Below are 21,735 nucleotides of genomic sequence, written 5' to 3'. Positions count from 1 at the left end.
AGTAAATGTCACTTCCGGGCTGTGCATCTGACGTGTCTAAAACAGTTTCACACTGGTGGTGGATTTTAACATCGTTTAAAGTGTTACAGGGTAAGACATGTAAGTTTGAACAGTATCTCCGTCGCTTTAGATTTGCTCAGGACACGTATTTCATTTTACTTTGTATTTCCCTTCACGCTCCGTGTCTGTGTGTGTGTGTGTGTGTGTGTGTGTGTGTGTGTTTTTAATCCAGATACGTGGTGGCAAGATGCTCGATTTTTTCACCATCTTCAGCAAAGGGGGGATAGTGTTATGGTGTTTTCAAGGAGCCGCGGTCACTGAATCCTTCACGGGTCCTGTCAACGCTTTGATCCGCTCAGTAATCCTTCAGGTGAGATTTAAAAAAACAACACAAAAAACCCTGACACTTCTCTACTGCCCTTTATAATCTCGATTAGCTTGAAGGCTGACGCTAGTAAGTAGTAGCGTATGTTAGCTTATGCGCAGTATTTGTTTCCCCAACAAGCAACTTTTCGATAAACGAATGAAGTAGATGTCACACTGTTAGAATTATAATTTTTAAATTGGTCTTTGTGATACGTTGACGTATTAAGCATTGGTGGGAAGCCAACAATCCTGTCACATGTGCGTTTACGTCGTGTGTGTGTTTGTGTTACAGGAGCGAAGTGGAAACAATTCTTTCACTCATGAGGCTCTAAATCTTAAATACAAGCTGGACAATGAGTTCGAGCTGATTTTTGTGGTAAGTTTGTTAACTGTACTTCATAACAAAGTGCTAAACATTGCAAAAACTAACTCCCAAGACAGAAAGTAAAAACAGAAAACTACTAGGGAAAGCACTTAGAGAAGAAAATCCAGTGCACAGGCCACTCATAAACCCAAAGGCATCATTCTTATCAACATGGTAAAAGGAGTGATTTGAGGAGTCTCTCAGTTAAATGTTCACACAACACTACACGTGCTAATGAAGTCACAGATGTGAACAAAATGAGGAAGGAATAGAGCTCACATTGTATTCATGTCCCAAATATTGATGATAGGACACGTCATCATACGATGTTTATTTTCACCTGAAAAAATGGCCAAAATCATGTTTTTGTGTGCTTCTACCACAAAATCGATAAATTAAATAACTCACATGCTTAGAAACTTTATTTGGAAAAACGTAACCTCCTTGGCAGAGGTAATAAATAAAAAAGACATCAGTTGCAAACGGGACCCATATTCATGTTGTTTTTGTTATGTTTTTAATAATACTTCTCTACTCCAGGTTGGTTTTCAAAAGATCCTGACGCTGACTTATGTGGACAAGTTCATAGACGATATTCAGCTTCATTTTAGGGATCGTTATAAAAATGAGCTGGAGCAGAAGGGAGCTCTTAGGCTGCTTAACAACAACTTTGAATTTGAGGATGAATTCAAGGTGCTTCTCAGGTAAAGACAGTTTCATTCCCAATGGAGATTTCATAAATGAATTAGTCGTTAACTTGTTTTGCTTTACCAGACTTTAAAGTGGTGTGTTTTACCATGTGGTGTGTGTCAAGTAGTGTAATAATTTATAGGCCATATTAGCAAAAAAAAAAAAAAAAGCAATCTTACCAATCTGAAACTTGCTGATGGATACTAATTTTTTACCAAAAGAGAGGCGGAGAAGAGCAGCAAAGCTCGGAGCCATGTTACCATGCGGCCCTTTGAGGAGTCTGACAAATCCAAAAAAACTGTGAAGTCCATGATTGAGACAAAGGGTGGGGACAAAGGCAAGGAACAAGGTGGCAAGAAGAATAAAAATACCAAAAAGGAGGGTAAGTGCACTCAGAGGTAGTTGTTCATTATGTGTCATTTTTTTTTATCTAAAGTGCTGGTATAACATCATTTCAGTCTCAATACTTAACTGACTTGATATTATAATCCTCTCCAGCTCCTGCAGTTGAGCCTACCAAAGGTGATCAAAACAAAGTCACAACCTCGGGGCAGAAGATGGTTGAAAATGGTAACCAGGGCTTGACTCATGATGAGAGCATGCAGAAGAAAAGAGAGGAATTTTTTCGCAAACGCATGGTGGTGCCTACTGAAAAACCCAGGTAAGAGAAATTATATAACACAGAAATATTAGAAACAACCTTTTAGGTGATCGCATGCTTTTTTGTGTGTGTCTTTCTTGGAAATTTTTTTATTGCAAGTGTGTTTGAGTGTATATGTCTAATATCTTTAGTGTAATATTCTCTCCTCTTGTAGCAAGTCTCCAAAGCCTGCACAAAAACCGAGGGTGAAACAAAGGCGTGTTTGGGATATGGGCGGTAGCAGCGCAAAGGAACTTGACTACAGCGACAGGAATGGAAACGATTCGCACAACGATGGGGAACAGACACAGGAGGCCAATGCTGACCTAGTATGTACCCACTGCACCCCACAGCAAGAGTTCAGGCGATGTCTGTATCTGATGAAAGTTCAAACTAAATTCTCTATGGACGTGTTTTTCAGGGCATAAAGGTGAACTCCATGGGGGGAGACCTGCTGCCTGTGGATTATGAGTCCAGTGAGGAGGAGGAGATGGAGATGGAGATGGAAGAGGAAGAGGAGAGAGTGGTTGTCAATGAAACAAGCAAGATAAGGTAAGAAAGTGTTAAATTACGTTTATTCTGTTATACCTATTATAGATAACCTTTGAACCTTCTAGTCCTGATTCTGTTTTGTTATTATGACAAATGCCAGTGTCGCTTTAACATTATACTAGTGGGCAATATGGGCAAAAAATAATATCTCCATATTTTTGGGGATCTTGATGATGACAATACTTACATATTATATAAATGGACACAATGTTTTAGGAAATGGTTTTCTATAAAACTATTTCAAATATTTAGTTGCAGGGGCTGGTGTCTCCATGTTTTCTCCCTGTTAGGACAACATGTATATTTAAAACAACAATCACAATAATATCTTGTGCACCTCTACATTGTATGTTAAATTTGTCTGAAGTACCAAACTTTGTTCTTCTCAGCACCAAAAAGGGTGGCAGTTTTGGAGGCATGTTTGGGATGCTGAAGGGCCTGGTAGGCTCCAAGAGCCTGAGCCATGAAGACATGGAGCCAGTGCTGGAAAAGATGAAGGACCACCTCATTGGTATGACTTTTTATTGCTGTCTCTCTGACTCACAGTCTGTATGTAGGAAGATTTGAGAGTCAATTACCTGCTATTTTCATTTCTTTCCTGTCCTGAAGCAAAGAATGTAGCGGCTGAGATTGCTTACCAGCTCTGTGACTCTGTAGCCAAAAAACTGGAGGGCAAAGTCATGGGCACTTTCACCAGTAAGTAATGTTTACTATTTATCTAATGTACCTTGAGTGAAATAAAGACTCAGGCGCTTTCTTTTATTTTGTTTTCTTTGGTGCAAGAATTGGATTTAATTAGGTCCTGCAACAAACAATACTTTTTTGGTATCAATTAATTTCTATGGTCATTTAGGTTTCTATTCTTCATTAAATGTCAGAAAATTGAGAAAAAGAATAGAATAATATCAACTACAACAAAAGTCTTTTAGAAGGTATGCACTGCTGCCTTCAGTTCATCCAACTTAAAGGGGACATATTATACCCTATTTCCCCCATTAAAATAGTTCCCTGGTGTCCTAATGAACATGTCAGTGACATGCCTTGGTCAAAATACCATAAGGATGAAGCACAATAGCATTTCAATAACCCTGCTAAACCCGCCCCTTTCAGAACGCTCGGTTTTCGTGCATGGTCCCTTTATATGCAAATGAGACACAGGCAAACACACACCCACTTCTTCCAGGGGGTTTCTGATTTGTCCTTTTTACAGCGCTCACTCGCTCAGCTGCTTCTCGTCTCCCCCTCCCTCCACTAGTTCTCTGACAATATCAACATGGCAGCATGCGCAGAAAACAGCGAGAGTGCCGTCAAAGGAAGAGACGTCCTACATAAGGATCGAGCCGAACAGTGCCGAACTGTAAATCAGTTAAATACACCTAGGGACAGCACAGCTGATCGCCACCACTGATCGCCAGCAGCGCGCGGCGATCTGAATAAACTGGCGCTGTATCAGACCGGTGACTGTATGCTCCGGAGCTGGCGATCAGTTTAGGCAGCTCGCCGCTCGCCGCTGGCGATCGGCTGTGGCGATCAGCTGTGCTGTCCCTATGTATCCATGTGTCGGAGGTCTGTTCCTGTGACGGCACTCACACATACAGCGCCAGTTTAGGCAGCTCACCGTTTGACGCTGGCGATCAGCGGTGCTGTCTTTTTAACTGATTTTCACAGAGAGTGCAGCACCGCTGCACAGAGAGTGCAGCACCGCTGATCGCTACCGCTGATCGCCAGTGGCGAGTGGCATAAACGGCCGCTGTATGTGATCAGACTGAGTCTGTGCTCCGGTCATGGAGGACGTACTGAACAAATATTTTTAATTAGGACGTGTCAGAATGGTTAGTTATGAGCTCCATGTGACCTTTTCTTAAAAATGTGTGTGTTTGTACGTCGGTGAAATACGTTCGCTGACTAAATACGGCGACCGCTGGCCGCAGTCTGATGCGAAGTGGTGCGAACACACGTTTGCTGACTTTATCCGGAAAACATTAGCTTCATATATAAAATCCTCTGAGGCTGGAAGTTTGTGTAAAACACTGTGCTCCACTGTGCAGCCACCAACAGCACACTTGTCCCTCCGCGTTGACATAATACCGCTCTTCCTCCCTCGCCTGCACTCTCGCAGGGACAAGGTGGAGCTAAGGTGGAGCTCTCGAAGTAAACTTACTGGTGGGGCGGTAACATTCGCGGTGAAATGCGCATGCTGACGTCATAAGCGCAGGGAATTCAACATCCAGTGTTTTATCGCCTATACTTACACTTAGGGGAACCACGAAAACATGACGGAGTATTCTTTTTCCACACTTTGGTGACTGGTAGGGCCCCCAGAGTCCCAAATATAAGTATTAAAATGGTTAAAAAGTTGATTTTGCATAATATGTCCCCTTTAATACATAATGGTTTCACAAATATCTTCATGAAACCTGTGTGTGTGTGTGTGTGTTTGTGTTTGTAGCTGTGGCCTCAACAGTGAAGCAGTCCCTGCAGGAATCTCTGGTGCAGATCCTGCAGCCCAAGCGAAGGGTGGATATTCTGAGAGACGTCATGGAGGCACAGCGCCAACGAAGACCCTTTGTAATCACATTTTGTGGTGTCAATGGCGTAGGAAAGTCCACCAACTTGGCAAAGGTGAGGTCTTTAAAAGTTAGCAATTAGAGAAGGTCATCTGGCCAGATTCAAAATAAGGAAGAGTGGAAAAAAAGCAATGCCTGATGGTTTTTTTTTGTTTTTTTTGGGTGTGGTTAGTTTTCTTTTAGTGTAAAAATGGGTCTTGGACTGTGTTTGAATGTACACACTGATGTGATGCTCTAATGTCCCCATGCTTTGTAATCAATTTAAAATACTAAAGTATGAACAAGCATGTGTCATGTGCAGGTTAAATGTTTACCAGTACCAGGAGGTACTGTGACTTGTAGGTGAAGATTTTATTTGAACAATGGCTCTGCTCAGGTTTCCCAGTTAGTCGGCATGTACAATTATCAGCACACTGAAACTGCTGCAGCTGAAGGAAATTCAGTTGGATTTTGTTCGTTGAAAAGTGTAAATGATCTGACATGAAACTTGTCTTGGTCCAGATCTCCTTCTGGCTGATAGAGAACGGTTTCAAAGTGCTGATCGCAGCCTGTGACACATTTCGTGCTGGAGCAGTGGAGCAGCTCCGCACTCATCAGCGCCGCCTGAACTCACTGCATCCTCCAGAGCAGCATGGGGGACAGCCTGTAGTCCAGCTCTATGAGAAGGGCTATGGGAAGGATGCGGCTGGAATAGCCATGGAGGCCATCAACTATGGTAAAACCCTTTTCTTACTTAACTATTAGATATGAGGCAGATTTATTGGCTGAATGAGTTTTTAAATCTTGGTCTAACAGCATGCTGCATGTTTATTGGCTCACTGATGTTGATGAGATTAACTCCTTAGATAGCAAAGTTATTAAATGGAGACCCATTTTCTGTAGGTGATACAAAGGAAGTTCAATACCCAGTCTACACTGTATAGGTTTTGAAGTTCACTGCCTAGCTCAATCACACATATGGTAAAGTCACATCTAAACCCTCTGAACATTACTCCTCCAGCCCGCAACCAGGCCTTTGATGTGGTGCTAGTGGACACCGCTGGGCGTATGCAGGACAATGCCCCCCTAATGACGGCCCTGGCCAAACTTATTGCCGTCAACATGCCCGACCTTGTGCTGTTTGTTGGGGAGGCTCTGGTGGGAAATGAGGCAGTTGACCAGCTGGTAAGTCCACTGAAAACCTCAGACACATGTGACACTAACAGACAGAATCTTTCTTTTCTTTTCTTTGAAATAACAAACTGAATTGTCTCTGACAAAGAAAGAAAATTGTCCTAAAAGTGTGATCATATGTTGAAACTCGGACGTGACTGCAGCAGGGATGCATGGGTTTCAGCTTCATGGGTCCATAACAGAGGCAGCTGTGAGAGCGATGGATCACAAAATGCTGTAGGATAAAATAGGCTCATGTAGATCGAACTGTCCAGCAGGGATCAGCTGGACAGTTATTATACTAATAATTAACCCTGTTTGGAGAGATTTGGTTTCTCCTCCTCCTCCACACTTTGTAAATTGTGAGATTTACTGTAGAAGGTAGCACTACATATTAACTCTGATTCAATTACTCCTTGTGTTCTCAGGTGAAGTTTAATCGGGCTCTGGCAGATCACTCTATGTCTGACAAGCCTCGGCTCATTGATGGAATTGTTCTCACCAAGTTTGACACCATTGACGACAAGGTATTAAATAATGTTGTGATTGTCTGGTTTTATTCATCTGAGATGGGTGCAGTGTGAACTGTTGCTGCAGTAGTGTCACAGGTTATGAATGAAGTCAGAGAACTGATGGCACTCTTCCTCCACAGGTGGGTGCTGCCATCTCCATGACGTACATCACAGGTCAGCCCATCGTGTTCGTGGGAACGGGGCAGACGTACAACGACCTGCGCAGCCTCAATGCCCGAGCTGTGGTCGGCGCCCTCATGAAGGCTTAAGTGGCCGCATGTTCTGCTATTCATTCACTGTCGCAAACAAAGCCAACACCCTTTGCCACACTGCTGTGAGATGTTCCAGCATGTTCACAGCTCGCCTGTGTTTCTCATCCTGATATTCTGCCTGTCCGATGTCGCAAATGAAGAATTTGTGTCATGCAAAGACGGGACTTAATTCTCCCATTTAAGGATGTGTGCGCTTTTGAAAAACAGATCATTTTTCAACAAATCTAGAGGGGCCTCCTCCTCCCTTTGCATCATTTCTTAACTTTTCCCTAACTGAAAAGTACCTCAGCTCAGCCTGTGAAGTCACATCCAAATGACATTTTAGTTGACTAACCGGATCTAGGCTGTAAATGTCATCTGTTTACTGGTTTACACAGTAAAGACTTAGAATACAAGTCCCCACCTGGCATTCTGTCAGTCACTTTTCCCCTCTTTATGTAAATGAGGTCAGGTTGTGAAGGCTTGCTGGACGTGACATTTCAGCAGCTGCCGGTGCCTGAGGAAAGCTAAGTGACCATAGTGCCTATCTGTCTCCTGTGTTGTTAGTTGACACTTTCACTACATTGGTGTTTATCCAGAGAGCATCATGATTGTTATCATCTGAAATCAAATCACTCCTTCTCGGCTAGATGAGGGGTCTCAGTCCATTGGTAAATGCTATAATAACATTTTAATAAACAGAAAAACAAAAAAGAAGTCGGTCAAGGCTGATCCTTTTGTAAAGTGAGGAATTTCATTCTCTAAATGCATCTTCAGTTGTGCTATTTCAGATGAATTGTTCTATGAACGTCATCTTCCCGAGCTCCTCATCTGCCAAAAACACTTTTTATTACAGAATGGAGACTACCCCTTAGTTTAAGTTCAAGTGTGAAGATATTTTGTAATTTTTTTTAGTTCTTACAGCTTATTTGCAGATCATGCGACAGAAGTTCTTCGGGCCTTTTATCTATGCGTTACCCATTGATTTATTCTTTAATAATTAAGAAGAAATTGTCATTTTTAAATTATGTCCATCCCCCTTTAAGTTATAGTAGTGCAATATGAGAGAAGCTAGAATTATACGGAAGATGTAAGCTAATTTATGAGGATGTAAAAATTTCTAAATAAAGCTGCTATGTGATGTGATGGCCTGTAAGGTGGAACGTGTTCTGTCATATGTTGCAGAGGCACATGGTCCGTAGCAGCACCATTAGAGTCGGCACCAGAATGGTCATCATAAACATACAAGCATGACAGGACAAACGGGATACCAAAAGGTTTATTTTGAAAATAGTACTAATAAATACTGTCAGAAAACACATGCAAGTATTAAAAATACAAAAAAAGGCATATAAAGAACTTTTAATTTTTAGCACAGGAGTGGCAAAGTGATTGCTACAAGCAGAGCCGCTCTGCTACGAAAATGTATTCATTTACATTTCAAGAACGAGTCATAACATTGATGTAAGTAGTGTTTATGACACAGGATTCTTTCCACCATTTTCATTCCTCATCCAGTAATGTGCAAATTAAGTTCTCCTGGTTTCACGGTTGAGCATGACCGATACGATCCGAACATATCAACGCTTCTTTGTGTACGTTATAGTTTGCACCTAGAGCTTGTCATCACCGGGCAGTGGGGTCTACTCTGCTTTCTTCTATTCATGTCCACATTCTGCAACCTGAAACTGGATTTCAGCAACCCAAATGTTGAGGTTTGAACAATATTTTAATACAGTACGGCTGTGTCTGTAAGGCTGGGCGTTTGTGTTGATGGTCACCTCGTCTTTCCCTTTTTAAATGAAAACGAATAAAAGGAAAATAAATGTAAAACAATGACAACAGCTTGTAGGTCTCCTATGGCCCATAGTGTTCTGTGATTCCTATGTGTCAGAATCAGAATCAGAATGCTACTCGAAAAATACTGATCTCTCGAAGGAGCTGCGGAGGAAAATGACTTATATGGATCCCAAGTGTGTGCCTGTCAGGAATCATAGTCTGGGGCGAAAAGAGAGGGAATGGACTTGAGTGAGCAGTTGAATTAATAATAATAAAAAAAAAAAACAGCATCAAATTAAACATTGTCACTGACTGTCATACATGTGATACTGCAAAGGCAGCTGTGACTTTGTGTTAAGTAATACCAGTGGGACTTTGATGTCTTTGATTTTCTGTCTATCAGCATGCAGTAAGGAAACAAGTCATGAACAGGGTTTTTCTGAAAATGTCTTTTTGCAAGTGGCCACTGTCTGAAGTCAAAGAGAAACATTCAGTCCTAACCTTGAAGGAGGCTTTTCTGTGTGTTTAAGCCATTCTGCTGCTCTTCCCCATTTTGTGAAGGAGAACCTGTAGGTAAAGATTAAAAAAAGGGGCAGTTTAAAAATACAAGCAGCACACATTCTGAGCCCCTATGTAAAGGGTTGTAAGCTATGCAGATGTGTGAAAATGGAAAAACACACATTCTTGTCTCCAAGGAACACTGACAGAGAAGTTGTAAAAGTTGATTGTTAAAATAAGAGTTTAACTACATTCTAGCCTACAAACAGTATCAAAATACAAGCAATATTAAGACTGAAAAGCTTCAGTTGTCAAACTAAAAGTAGCTCTGGCCCCATTAGGGTTCAGAGGCAACTTATTTTCAAATGAATGTAGATACAGAGATACACCAGGAGAAGGAAGAAGACAACAGGTGTACAGAGAAAACGACTGAAAGATCAGCTTTTGACTTCATTTGATTTGAGCTCCTTGGTTGTACATCCATGTAATTTCTCAGAGACAGTGTAGCCAGAGCATGGGTTATAAACAAACAACAGAACTACAATCAGCTTTCTTTCTCCTTACCCCAGCCGTTGGTCAACGCATCACGGTTGCAGATCTCATTGGCCAGCCTCTCAAAGTACTCTGGCAGATCGGCATACTCGTCTCCATAGGATATGACTTTGATGCCTTTGTCCAGCATGTTGTCACGCAGCTTCTTGAACTCACCCACGTCCTCGCGCCGCACGAGCATGAAGTGCTCCAGGTCCGACTTGTGTTTGACTGCCTCCAAGAACAGAGCCTGGAAGGTTGTGTCGTCAACTGTTCGCCCACAGCCAAGGAACACAAATGATTTGGTCTCGTACAGCTTCTGGATCTCACACTGTAGAAACCAGCGATGATAGACTGCGTGTTATTTCTCTTGACAAAAGCTACTCCTTTTGGTACACACGGGCTTTTCTACTTTGCAAACATCACTGGATATTAAAAAATTCCACCAGAAGCATGTTTTTTTTTTATTATTATAAGATTTTACATCAGCTCATATAACACATACTGCATCTACTATCCTAACTGCACTGAACGTTTTGGTTGCATTTTTAAGAGTTTATACATCATTCATTTTTTTTTAGTTGCAAGAGCCTAGGGCTGCACCTAGACATAGCCTGCTCACTACAATGAAAACACAAGAGGCCATTAGGATTTGACAAGGATATAGTTTGATCTGTAAATGTGCAGTTGGACTCAAAACAATAGCAAGCAACAATTAAGTAATGTTCTGTCTGCTTTTCATTTATTTAAAAATGAAGTTCCAATCCCATTTATTACATTTTAAGACAGTCTTGAGACCAAGACTGGACTTAAGGACTTCTAAACTACGATCAATATCAACCTCAGCACTCACCATGACCTCAGTGTTCCTCAGTACATTCTGGTAGCCAGCAGGGTGCAGTACGATGCCACTGGGGTTGGTGTAAACGCCGTGGATATGCAGGACACTTAACCTCCGTTTCTCCTGAGCCCACTCCAACACCTAGAAATGCACACACTCTTAACAGTCTACTGCACTCAATCCTGTTCTGACTGGGCAGAGTGTAAAACCAGTGAACAGCAGCGAGAGGATATTAGCCCTGATGGAAATGAGGCATAAATACCTGGACTGAGAGGCACAGTGATGGGTCTCTCAGAAAACTCAGTTTGCAAATTTGTGTTCTGTTTAGCAAATTATCAAACTAACTTTGTAACAACTGAGACATAACTGACATGACTGTCTGACTTTTGTGGAGAAACTGGTCAGAAGATAAACAAATCTATATTTACTTATTAAACATTGTGCTTGATCCTCACCCCAGTCTTAAACCAAAAGTAAATATTGTTCAATCTATAAAATTTGACAGCTGATGAGTAATGGTTAGAACTTTAACCTTCCTCCACCTGTCAGAGATTATCTATTTTATTTCACAAAACCGGTCAATGAGGAACTTCGTAGGCAGTCAGGTATACCACAAAGTCAGGCTATTCAGGTGAATGTATCTGTGATTTCCCTTACCCAAAGAATTGAGGACTATGTTGAATGTGTTACAGTGCATTCTTTGATCCTCGTCTGACATTAAATGCTTATTTAGGTGCATGCTTCACAGACCTTTGCCCCATTTATAAAAAGCTGACACTGAAGTTCAGGACAAATCAATCAGTAATAATGACATAAACTAAGTGCTGTTTACCTTCTTCTCATCTGTCAGGTCCAAAGACTCCAGCTTGGTGCCCTGGTGAGCTGCATAAATCTCCAACAGGTTGTCAAAGTTAGTGGTGAGGACCAGAGCACCGCTCTCCATTAACTGCAGCACTGAGCGCAGTAGATGTTTCCCCGCATGCTCCATCTTGCACTCCAAATCATCAAATACCTCGTATAGACAGTCCTTGAAGAATGTGGAGCGAACATTGCCTGTTCTCTGCAGTAAAAAAAAAAAATCCTTAGGATTGTGCTTTGGAATCTTTTTTTTTGTTATTCTGTTTAGTTCACGTGTTAAAATGATAGAAATGATTCGGTTGGCATAGTTTTTTCAATCTCAGGTCTTCAAATTCAAATTGAAATCAAATAACACACGTAACTTCATAAAATGCATGATGCATTCAAGATTTATCGATTAAATTAACATAACAGCTAAATGACAAAACACACTGAACAACCAGCAGCACTCACAAAAAGTGAAACAGTAAAAATACACACATAAATAATAATCATCAGCACAGTGCTGATGAAACTAAATAATATTGACAGGGAAAAGGAAACTTTGGCTGCTACTGCAATTACGACCTCAAACCCTGACATTTCATAACAGAGTAGAAGGCAAGGCATTTCCAGCTGACACTGAATAACACACAGTGTACATATTGGACAAGTCAGGGCTGACACATAGACACAACCGACCATTCATGGTCACATTCACACTTAAAACCTAAACTGCTTGTCTTTAGACTGTGGAATGAAGCCAGGGAAACCCACAGAGGGGAACATGCAAACAACACACAAAGGGCGCTGAACTACTGGCAGCTTAGGGCGCCGCGCCTTCTGGTTAAGATGTGACAAAATTCTAAAAACTTGAAGTGACATTTCTGCTTAGGTTGAATAACTCTAAACATAAAGAATGACACTTTTCTTGTGATCCAAAATCAACACTCTGTCAGTGTCCTTCATCTGAAAACAGACTCTGTCAAGCCATACTATAAGACCTGACTGAGGGAGCATTTTTGTGTATACAGCAGCACTGCCTGGGTGGGTGGGGGCAAAAAGCATATCCCATCAGACTTCTGAAGAACCTGGTTTTCATCAAAACTCAAAATTTGTTTTGTTTGTCCTTTGTGGGCTATTGTAAAAATAAGGGTCCAAAATGGCAACTTCTATAGCACTGACCTGGCTCCTGATATAAATATTAATTCTTAAGTCATGTAAAACAATTCCTGAATCACTACAGCTAACAGCTTCTGCTGTTGACTCATTTTTGTTTCACTTTCCCTGTAATAAAAACATCAAAATCCAATTTCTTTTGCAGAAAACACCTTCTTTCTGTGCAGTAAGTCAACACAGTCAGTACAAGAGTCTCCATGAAGTGTATGTGATGTCGTCTCACAGGAAGTCAACTTTATTTTTAATATCTGGCTTGTCTTTGTTGAATCTCTCAGGTGAATGGTTCTTTATGAAGTATCCTGGCTATGTCAGTGAATGAAGCCATCCTGGACTGCCAACTGTTCATCAGTGGTATGCATAAATCATAACAGTTTTACTGATGTACCTCATTCTGGAGGAGGAACACAAGCATTTTTGTGTAACTTACTGTTATTTCTGTATAATGTCTCCCCATGTAATCTACATGTTTATCTTTGCCGTCATGTGTGCTGGCATTGTTTTGGAATATATTAAACAAAAACACACTAAAATAATAATACTATGTCTGCTACTAGAACAGATTACAAGCTGAGACTGCACAGTCAAACCTAGTAGAGCATGGTATAAAAGAGAAAAAAAGAAGGCAAGGCTTCAGAAAGAGTCTGGCTGCTAAGAATAGCAAAGAGTATGGCAGTAGATGCAGTGACCAAGGTGATCCTTGCACAGGGAAATGCTCCACTGGCTTCTAGAGATTATGGCTCTAATGGGCTAAACAGCAAGAGTGCTTTCCACAGGAAAGAAGCTCACCTGGTCGCTGTGTCCTTACTTGGACTGTTTAAGGACTTATGTAATAACCAACTCCAGTCTCATTCAACAAGTCTCCTTAAAATATCCATCCGTATCCGTATGTATGTATGTATGTATGTATGTATATATATATATATATATATATATATATATATATACATACATACATACATACATACGGATGGATATTTTAAGGAGACTTGTTGAATGAGACTGGAGTTGGTTATTACATAAGTAATCCGTATCCGTATGTATGTATGTATGTATGTATATATATATATATATATATATATATATATATATACACACACGTATATACTGAATAAAGATTCCCAGGCATCTAGGTCATGGATTTAACAAATACTTGAATAATTTCTGTCCTGGGTTTAGGCTATCACTGGATTGCCCCACTCTGTCCATGTGTACAGTTAGGCGAATATACAGTAAATATACAGTATAGTGCAGATTTGTCACAAAGCTGTTGTGTCAGGAAAACACCCACAAGGCCCTAATGCAAGGAGCAGAATACTTGACCTATATCCACAGACAATTATGGTTCATTTCACTATCACTTTAGTGACCCTGTTTTCAATTCTCACTTAGAACTAGTCAGCAAACTTAAACTAATTCACCTGCTTTTTTAAAGGGTCAACACTGGAAGAGGAGTTAAGACAAAAAAAAAAATCAGAGTTAACTTTATAGATTTAAGAGATTACATATCTGACACTGCCTGCAGAACACCAAAATCTATGTCATACATAATAAAATGCCCAGTATGTAACACTTAGTAATTTCTATAGGTTGTTTGTACAGGTGCAAGGGCCTTGCTTTACTGAGGTCGCTATCTTGAACCGCCATGTTTCTACAGCAGCAGCCTGCACAGACAAACAAGCCTGAGCAGCGTTTTTTGAGATAGAGATAGAAGCTCAAAAAGAAAATGTAGAAGATTAAAATCTTTTGTGGAATGAACACCATCGTAGTTTTCAAACGCACCTGGAAAAAGTAGGGGTGAGAGGTTTGTTCCAAACTGCAATCTTAGCATTAAATGTTACTTATTTTTACCCACTGGACCTTTAAACTCTCAAAACCCCCAGTGAAGCTCTGTGTAAGTTCATGCAGGACACGACAGTCACATGCCCCAGCTGCAATCGACTGACAGCCAGCTGATCTATCGGTCATGCTGCAAACACTCCTTACCCTCAATCAATCTCCTTCCTCACTCATTTCTTACTACACTGATGCTGCCTCACACTGCTGATACTGGCAAAGCTTTGCCACATCCACCTTTCCAGGTCAGAGTCTAACAGGCTCAAAAGTTTAAAATGTTATTTAATGTCTTGCTTAGGTTTTGCATTTGTTGCAACAAATGTTTAAATTATAATAAGAATATTCCTGACAGAACTGGAACTGAGAACAGGTTGCTCACACTCTTCTGAGGATATTTTGATAGTGGGACAAATTCTTCTCAGGCTAGTTAATAAAGCCAAAAACTTATCACAGTCAACATTTTCAAATCAGGTGATATCAATAATAATGGTGATACATATCAGATTAAAACAGATTTTTTTCTCATGAGGATGAGTTATAAAGATATTTAAAAATATTAGGCAATCATATTTATTATATCTCAGTATAAGGATGATGCATGGATAATATTCTCATGTAAATATATTGAACTATTAAACACTGAACACATTATATTGCAATGATTATGTTGTTGTTTTATTGCAAAGCCATACACTAACACTAACTTAAAATCAAACAAACACATGAAGAAATTCCTTCAGCTCAGATCGAGTGCTAACACGTGTAACAAGGAACATCTTTTTGCAGGTACATGGTGTGAATGTAGTTGCTACATGCTCATGTCCTCTTATGTAACTTAGAGTATGCTTGCTATTGGGGTGGTGTTTGGACTCTGGCTGAACGGAAAATTTGGGCTTGGGAAGTTGGAGGCAGGGAGGTGCTGGTTCACATTATTCTTTGCTTGTTTTTTTCCTCAGCATGCAATCCTGCTGTGTCTATAGCCAACAGCAATGGATAAAGCCATAAAAGTGCTGTTTGTTCCCTTTGTGACAACAGGCCAAGGGCTGAAACAAAGCATGTTTTATCAATGTCAAAGGTGCGATGAGACATAACTAACACAGGAGGCAAACGGTGTTAAGACTCCCATCTGCCAGGCTTCCACCTTGCTATTCTACTTGGGAAATGAACTATTTAAATGTCAGTATTAATGCAGAAGTTAACTGACTGAAATGCAGTGACAAAGTCTACACCAGACTGAATAATATTATCATTTAATATATCTGTGTACCACAGCCTTGCCAATTTTAAATGAAATGTAAACACTGCTAAACTTAACCAAATCCTTTACCCATCATACATAAACACATGTTTTAATGTTGTGAAGCCTTGTTGATGCTGTTGTTGTTGTTGCTGCTGTTGCTGTTGAGTGGTGAAGTGTTAGTCCAGACCACACTAACCGAGACCAGAGACCAAGTCACAACCAACCAAGGTTATACTTTTAGGGACACCAGGCTACATATTGTTCTGGATGATAAGCGAAACATTTTTCATAGGATGGATGGGCATTAATCAATCATTCATTTTCTTTCATCAGTCCTTTTCTGCAATCACAGCTCCAGCTCTCTCTTCCCAGTGAGGGAGCAGTACTGGGGTGTGTCATGTTTCCCATGTGTTTTTCTCTAAATGTTATGTTAATCAATTATATGTGGTTCAGTAAAGGACACTTTACAACAGACAATTTGGTGACATCTCTACTCCACACAAACACGCATCATTGTGTTGTTTCCATCAACCCAACTTTAGGGAGGGCTAGCAGCTCTCCAATTACAAACTGACATGTGTTATTAGTTGCATTTCCTTCCACTAAAAACAATGATTCATATAAATAAATCAGTTGTGGCCTTGAGCAGTCTTGATTTGAAATCTCTAGTCCTCTATGACCATGACCATGTGGTCTTGGTCTCAACTATAACACTTGTGTGGTGCATTAATACTATTGGGAATATGTTTTTTGTACCAGCATTAATTTCCTTAAATGAAATCCTAAAGATTGAAACTATGTTACAGCTAGCTGTTCACAGTCCCTCTTATAATTATAGTGCATAACCTTTAAAATATAAACAAATGTCTGTAACTTTATAATACTTTGTCAATTGAGTTCACACAATGATGATATAGCATATCAGCTCCACGCAATTCTGTATTTTTCAATATAGCAATGTTTTGATCCGATGGCATCCGGGGACATTGCCACACTGCACAGAGGAAGTGATTTGTTTTATGTTGAAACTGACGGAGGCGCAACAGCAACTTTGCCCTCGTAAAGCAGTGAATAGGTTAAATACAAAAGTGCCTGTGAAAAGTTTCAGAACTGACTTCTACTGCTCATAATAAACAGTTATTCAGCAGTTTGATGGGATAAATGCGTCTTGCCCTCACCCATCTCTGCACTGCTGCTGTATACACACAAATGCTCCCTCAGTCAGGTCTGATGGTATTGCTTCACACAGCCTTTTTTCAGATGACGGACAAAGCATGCAGATAATGGTACATTGCTTATGTTCATTCAGACCAAACAGAGGCAGACTAAAGCTAAGTAAAATAAATCTAATCCTTTACTAAATACAGTTATATACAGTATATGTGTGTGTGTGTGTGTGCATATATAGTGTGTGTTATAGACACGGATAAATGTGAAGGAGCTAACAGTCAATGCATGTGTGATTAATCATTTTTTAAAAACAATTCCTAAATGAGCCTGTGTCACTAGTTATAGGCCTTTTAATGAGATAAGGCTAAGATGTCTTATCTCAAGCCATGGAAGCTGAAACAAAATGTCCCTGACTGAGGAAAAGACAGTGAGCTGGCAGTCTATCAGCCATGTCTGTGCATGTGCACAAGGGTAGAGAGGAATGGCAAGGAAAAGCCTTACCGGGGAAAGTTTCTGAATGAGGTCATGAGCCACATGCACCAAATTCTTATCTTCCTGCATATGCTTCTGGAAACGCCGACTCTCCTCCTCCTCTAGTAGGTCGAAGTCATTGGCTGCATCCAGCAAGGCTTGGATGAGGCCTTTCCAGGAGCGGAGTGCGGGGACCTGAGGGGCCACTGCAGAGCTCACTCCTGTACCAATCACCAGGACCAACTCGGGAGCTCGTTTATTCTTCAGGCTGGGCAGCAGTTTCCTTTAGGGCAGGCAGAGATTGAGTAATAACAGTTTAAATAAAGTACTTCCCAAATCCTGCTGACAAGACGAAGGTTAAAAACCAATTTTCAAACACACCAGTATGCAGTGTGAAACTAAAATATACCTGTGGTGATTGCTCTAAGACAGCAAGGGAAGCTCAACTTCCTCTTCATGTCCTGTGTTGTATTTACATTTCAAGACTAAATGTGTGCTACAATGCACTTCGATCAGAATCAGCTGTTTATCACGGGTGACAGTCTTACATGATTTTCGTATTCCCGTAGCAGTGTCCGCATTAAAACTACTTGAAACTCAGCTTAAATTGTTCTCTATGGGACAGCATATAATAGGTTTTTTCACTGCAGTGAGCTTGATGGTGATTGGACAAATGTGGAAAAACGTCACTACCAGGGAAGCCGAGCTTCTCTCTGAGTCAATGGTGCAGTGGGCGGGCACGGACGCTGGGCTTCTGCATGATGATTGGAGGAACTGTCTGAAAGGCTGAACCAGTTTTTGACAGACAACTTTGCAGAAAGATACACGACAGTGGAGCCTTTTCTGCCTCAGTCCTGTGTGGTATTTGCTTGGCGATATATACACATCGTCCATTTTCATTTGTACATATACACTGTCAATAAAAACACTACTTTCATGTTTAAATAGTTATCACATTTCCTTGTTCTAATTGTTAATTTACAGACTTTATGTTAGATTTTATGTATAAATAACTGGGCCTGAAATTAGCTTCCCCTGTTTCAAAGACCAGCAACCGCCAAGCAGCACCTCAGCTTACCTGGGCTTTTTTGCATTTGAGTCTGCATCCTGAGAATCAGTTGCAGGTCGCTTCTCAGTTTTCAATGCTACAACAGAGGCCATTCAGCTCCTGAAACAGAGAGATGATCAACATGATCACATGCCACCTCTGAAAGGCTAGTGATGTAAGTTCATTGATGACTAATGTAACAAACAAGCAGCAACACATTAAAATATTTGTGGATAGCAATGTTGTCATAATTATGTGATGAATGACTAACATTGAAATCACTTCTCAGAATCTATTTTCACAGAATTGCCATCTTTTTATCTTATGTTATTGCTTTTTTGCATTCTTTTCCTCTGATCTGATGTCATCCTTCTTTTAATAATTTGTATACAGTGCTGTCCCCTTCTTGCTTGTATTTATTCGTTTTGTTTATACTGACATTTGCTGTTTACTACTTTGTAGCTTTTGCCTTCCTGTTTCTGTCCATGAGTAGGTGTGTTGACTTCATCCTCAAAGGTGCTAACGATATAAATAAATCCAATAATATTAGTATTATTTGAGGGCTGACATGTTCCTGTCCGGTTACTTGAAATGTTGCTGCAACTTACCTTGCTCAATTCAGTCCTCAACATTTTACAAACAGGAAGTAGTCACTATTTCCTTTCAGGTGACACACCTTGTTGGAGGATAACACACAGGTAGCCATTGTTAAATAGCCATCTGTTATTCACTCTGAACTGACAAGATGACTTCCTCTTTTCTTTTTTACTTCAATTATAATCAGTGCTGAACCAAACATTTTCATAAGTAGGATAAGCTGATGGGTGTCTGTCCAAATTTCTCCGCACTACTAGGTCAGATGTAGGTTTCCAACCACTTTCCAAGTGAGTGACAGGCATCATCACCACATGTAAACAGCCACCAGCTAGTATATAAAGCACACTTCAGGAGACAACCAATATTTAAGGCACGACTGTCTCTTTACACTTAAATAATACTTTATTTTTATAAAGGTTAACCAGTCAGTCGATTTTAAAGATTCTATTTGCGTGAATCAAATACATTAATACATTAGTCTAATAGTCTGTCTGATTAAATTATTATTTTATTCGCTTTGATCGTGTGCATTTTATTAGTGTGTAATACTTTGTAGACAACGACTCACAGCTATAACTCAGATGTGATGTTAAAATTAGCACATTATGTTAACAAGCATTAATTATTATTATTGCTGTTATCTTACCTTGACGCAGGCAAATTGGTGTCCAGGGTTTATTTCTATTCAAGTCCTTTTGGTTTCAAAATACGAAAAAAAAAAAAAGAAAAACAGTTCTACCTAACCTGAACCACGTTGACAAGCCTGGAAGACAACTTATATAAAGAAGTTGTAGGTTATTCGGCAGAGTTAACCAACGTTTTCTTATTAAATTAGTTATGGTCAGCTCTGCCACTTGATCACAAAGAGACAAACGGCAGCTGACATAAACACCTAGCTTAAGTTTGCTTCTTGATTTTTAGCAAAGTTAGCTTCACTGCGTGGTTGATAAAAGTCACAGACTCATCCGTTTACCGGGTCATTGTGTGCGAGTAATGTTCTAGAGTAACTAAATCCTTATAAATGTCCGCTGCTGGCTGAAAACGCTGCTCTTGTCTCGACACTCCTGGTTCCTCTCCTCCTGAGCATTGTCCGTGCCGTGGTTGAAGTCACCGCCTGCAGTGATGTGCTTGTGCTGCCGGTCTTGTGATGCCTTCAGGTTCTCTACAAACAACTTGGTTTATTTGTTGCTGTCGTTTCTCTCACAGCATAACGTAAAAGCCGCCTTTCAGTAAAACTGGATAAACAGTTAAAACCGTATTATTCTGAATGAATGAATCGCACCATATCAATTAAAGTTTGTATACGTTTGCAATACTTGCTCGACAGAGTTAAGAAACATGTGTAGTACAACCTTTAATAGTTAAATGGACCATGTGGCTTACAGTTACTGTATCCATTGCAGCACAAAGTCTATTGAGATAAACAGAGCAGTTTCAGTTGCATTAAAAGGGGGGAATGTAAGAGATTAACAAAGAGCACTTGAATGCAGCAAAACCCAGATTCTGATAATGTGACAGCAAGGCCAGGAGGCTAGTCAACAATTTCCACAATACTGGGTTTGTACTTGTATTTGTTACCTCTGCAGGACATTTACTGGCATAAATACCAAAACCTGGTCCTAATGAGGCAGGACCTAATTTTCTGAGGAACTGGTTAAGTTTAGGGATACAATTTTAATTATGGTTAGGCAAAGTTTAGGTTATCCAGATGAATACAACTAAATGCAGTGTCCCAAGAAGAATGGCTGCTCAAACATGTGTGTGAGAGTCTTTTCTAGTACTAAATAAAAAATTACTTTTTCAGGATCAGCAGTCATCATTGGAACCAAAGCTCAGTGTTAGTGAGGCACAGCCTCATTTCTAAGGTCCTGGTTAAGGTTAGAGGTAACCCAGAAGTAACCCTAACATAAGAACAATATGAATTGTTGTTGGGTTAGAAGGAAGTCAATGCAGTGTCCTAACGAGAACAGAGGAGTATTTTCTTTGCATTTCAAATCCAATCAATTCAGTTTTATTTGTATACCCTACATATACAAATCAGTTTGCCACAGTGAGCCCTACAATCTGTACCAAGAACAATATCCTCCATCCTGAAACATTCACTAAGGAACAGCTAAATCCCAAAAAACTATAGAAAAGGTTGCAGTCCCTAACAATATAGCATCACTCAAATTGGGGGCCACAGTTTCCATAAATAAAAATCAACCAATAAACTTGCAGCAATTTTAATTACCATCAACTCTGTCATTGTTGTAGAAAATTTGCCATGGTACTGATGCTCACTACAGCAGATGTCATAGACATCTATTGTCTCCCCCCCCCCCCCCCCCCCCAACTTGTGTTAAAGAGGACCACGTCAGCATATTAGACCTTCAGTTAACTATGTTTGACATAGCCTGCCATCTCATGTTAACTATGGGAACTACACTTTTAAGTAGTATAGGCAAATGTCACAAATACTTGAAAAACATTTGTAAGTCAGTTACTTTCATGGTTTTTTCAGCTGCCTGTGTCCAGTATTTTATTAACAAAGTTGGACCAAAGCAAAATATTAGATCAAAACAATACATTTTTATGGACCACATACAACCAAGATCAGCTAAGTGCTCAGTGCTGG

The 21,735-nt window shown here is 40.2% G+C and overlaps 2 protein-coding genes across 3 annotated transcripts; one reads left to right on the top strand and one right to left on the bottom strand.

Moving 5' to 3' along the window:
• The first annotated feature begins 1 nt into the window (after position 1).
• Positions 2-8,257, top strand: srpra (SRP receptor subunit alpha). Of its 2 annotated transcripts, none has more exons than XM_058633880.1 (15): positions 2-99; positions 233-370; positions 659-742; positions 1,271-1,434; positions 1,642-1,802; positions 1,919-2,081; positions 2,236-2,389; positions 2,482-2,612; positions 3,002-3,123; positions 3,222-3,308; positions 5,062-5,234; positions 5,681-5,894; positions 6,180-6,343; positions 6,760-6,858; positions 6,984-8,257. In XM_058633880.1, exons 2-15 carry the CDS (start codon positions 248-250, stop codon positions 7,110-7,112), a joined length of 1,968 nt encoding a protein of 655 aa, XP_058489863.1. In that variant the 5' UTR covers positions 2-99; positions 233-247; the 3' UTR covers positions 7,113-8,257. The 2 variants fall into 2 exon arrangements, with proteins under 2 accessions (XP_058489863.1, XP_058489864.1); XM_058633881.1 differs by having other exon boundaries at positions 7-90.
• A 98-nt stretch (positions 8,258-8,355) lies between these two features.
• fam118b (family with sequence similarity 118 member B) lies at positions 8,356-20,255 on the bottom strand. Its single transcript, XM_058633882.1, has 8 exons — positions 19,765-20,255; positions 18,552-18,641; positions 17,504-17,756; positions 11,576-11,803; positions 10,756-10,884; positions 9,936-10,233; positions 9,375-9,440; positions 8,356-9,092 (listed from the first exon to the last, which is right to left on the bottom strand). The coding sequence occupies exons 2-8, from the start codon at positions 18,632-18,634 to the stop codon at positions 9,079-9,081; spliced, it is 1,071 nt and encodes a 356-aa protein (XP_058489865.1). The 5' UTR covers positions 18,635-18,641; positions 19,765-20,255; the 3' UTR covers positions 8,356-9,078.
• Positions 20,256-21,735: the final 1,480 nt, after the last annotated feature.

This window comes from Solea solea, chromosome 7 (assembly GCF_958295425.1).
Source record: "Solea solea chromosome 7, fSolSol10.1, whole genome shotgun sequence".
Classification (NCBI taxonomy): Eukaryota; Metazoa; Chordata; class Actinopteri; order Pleuronectiformes; family Soleidae; genus Solea; species Solea solea.
The sequence above is the reverse complement of the archived record's forward strand: the minus strand, read 5'-3'. Positions and strand labels throughout refer to the sequence as shown.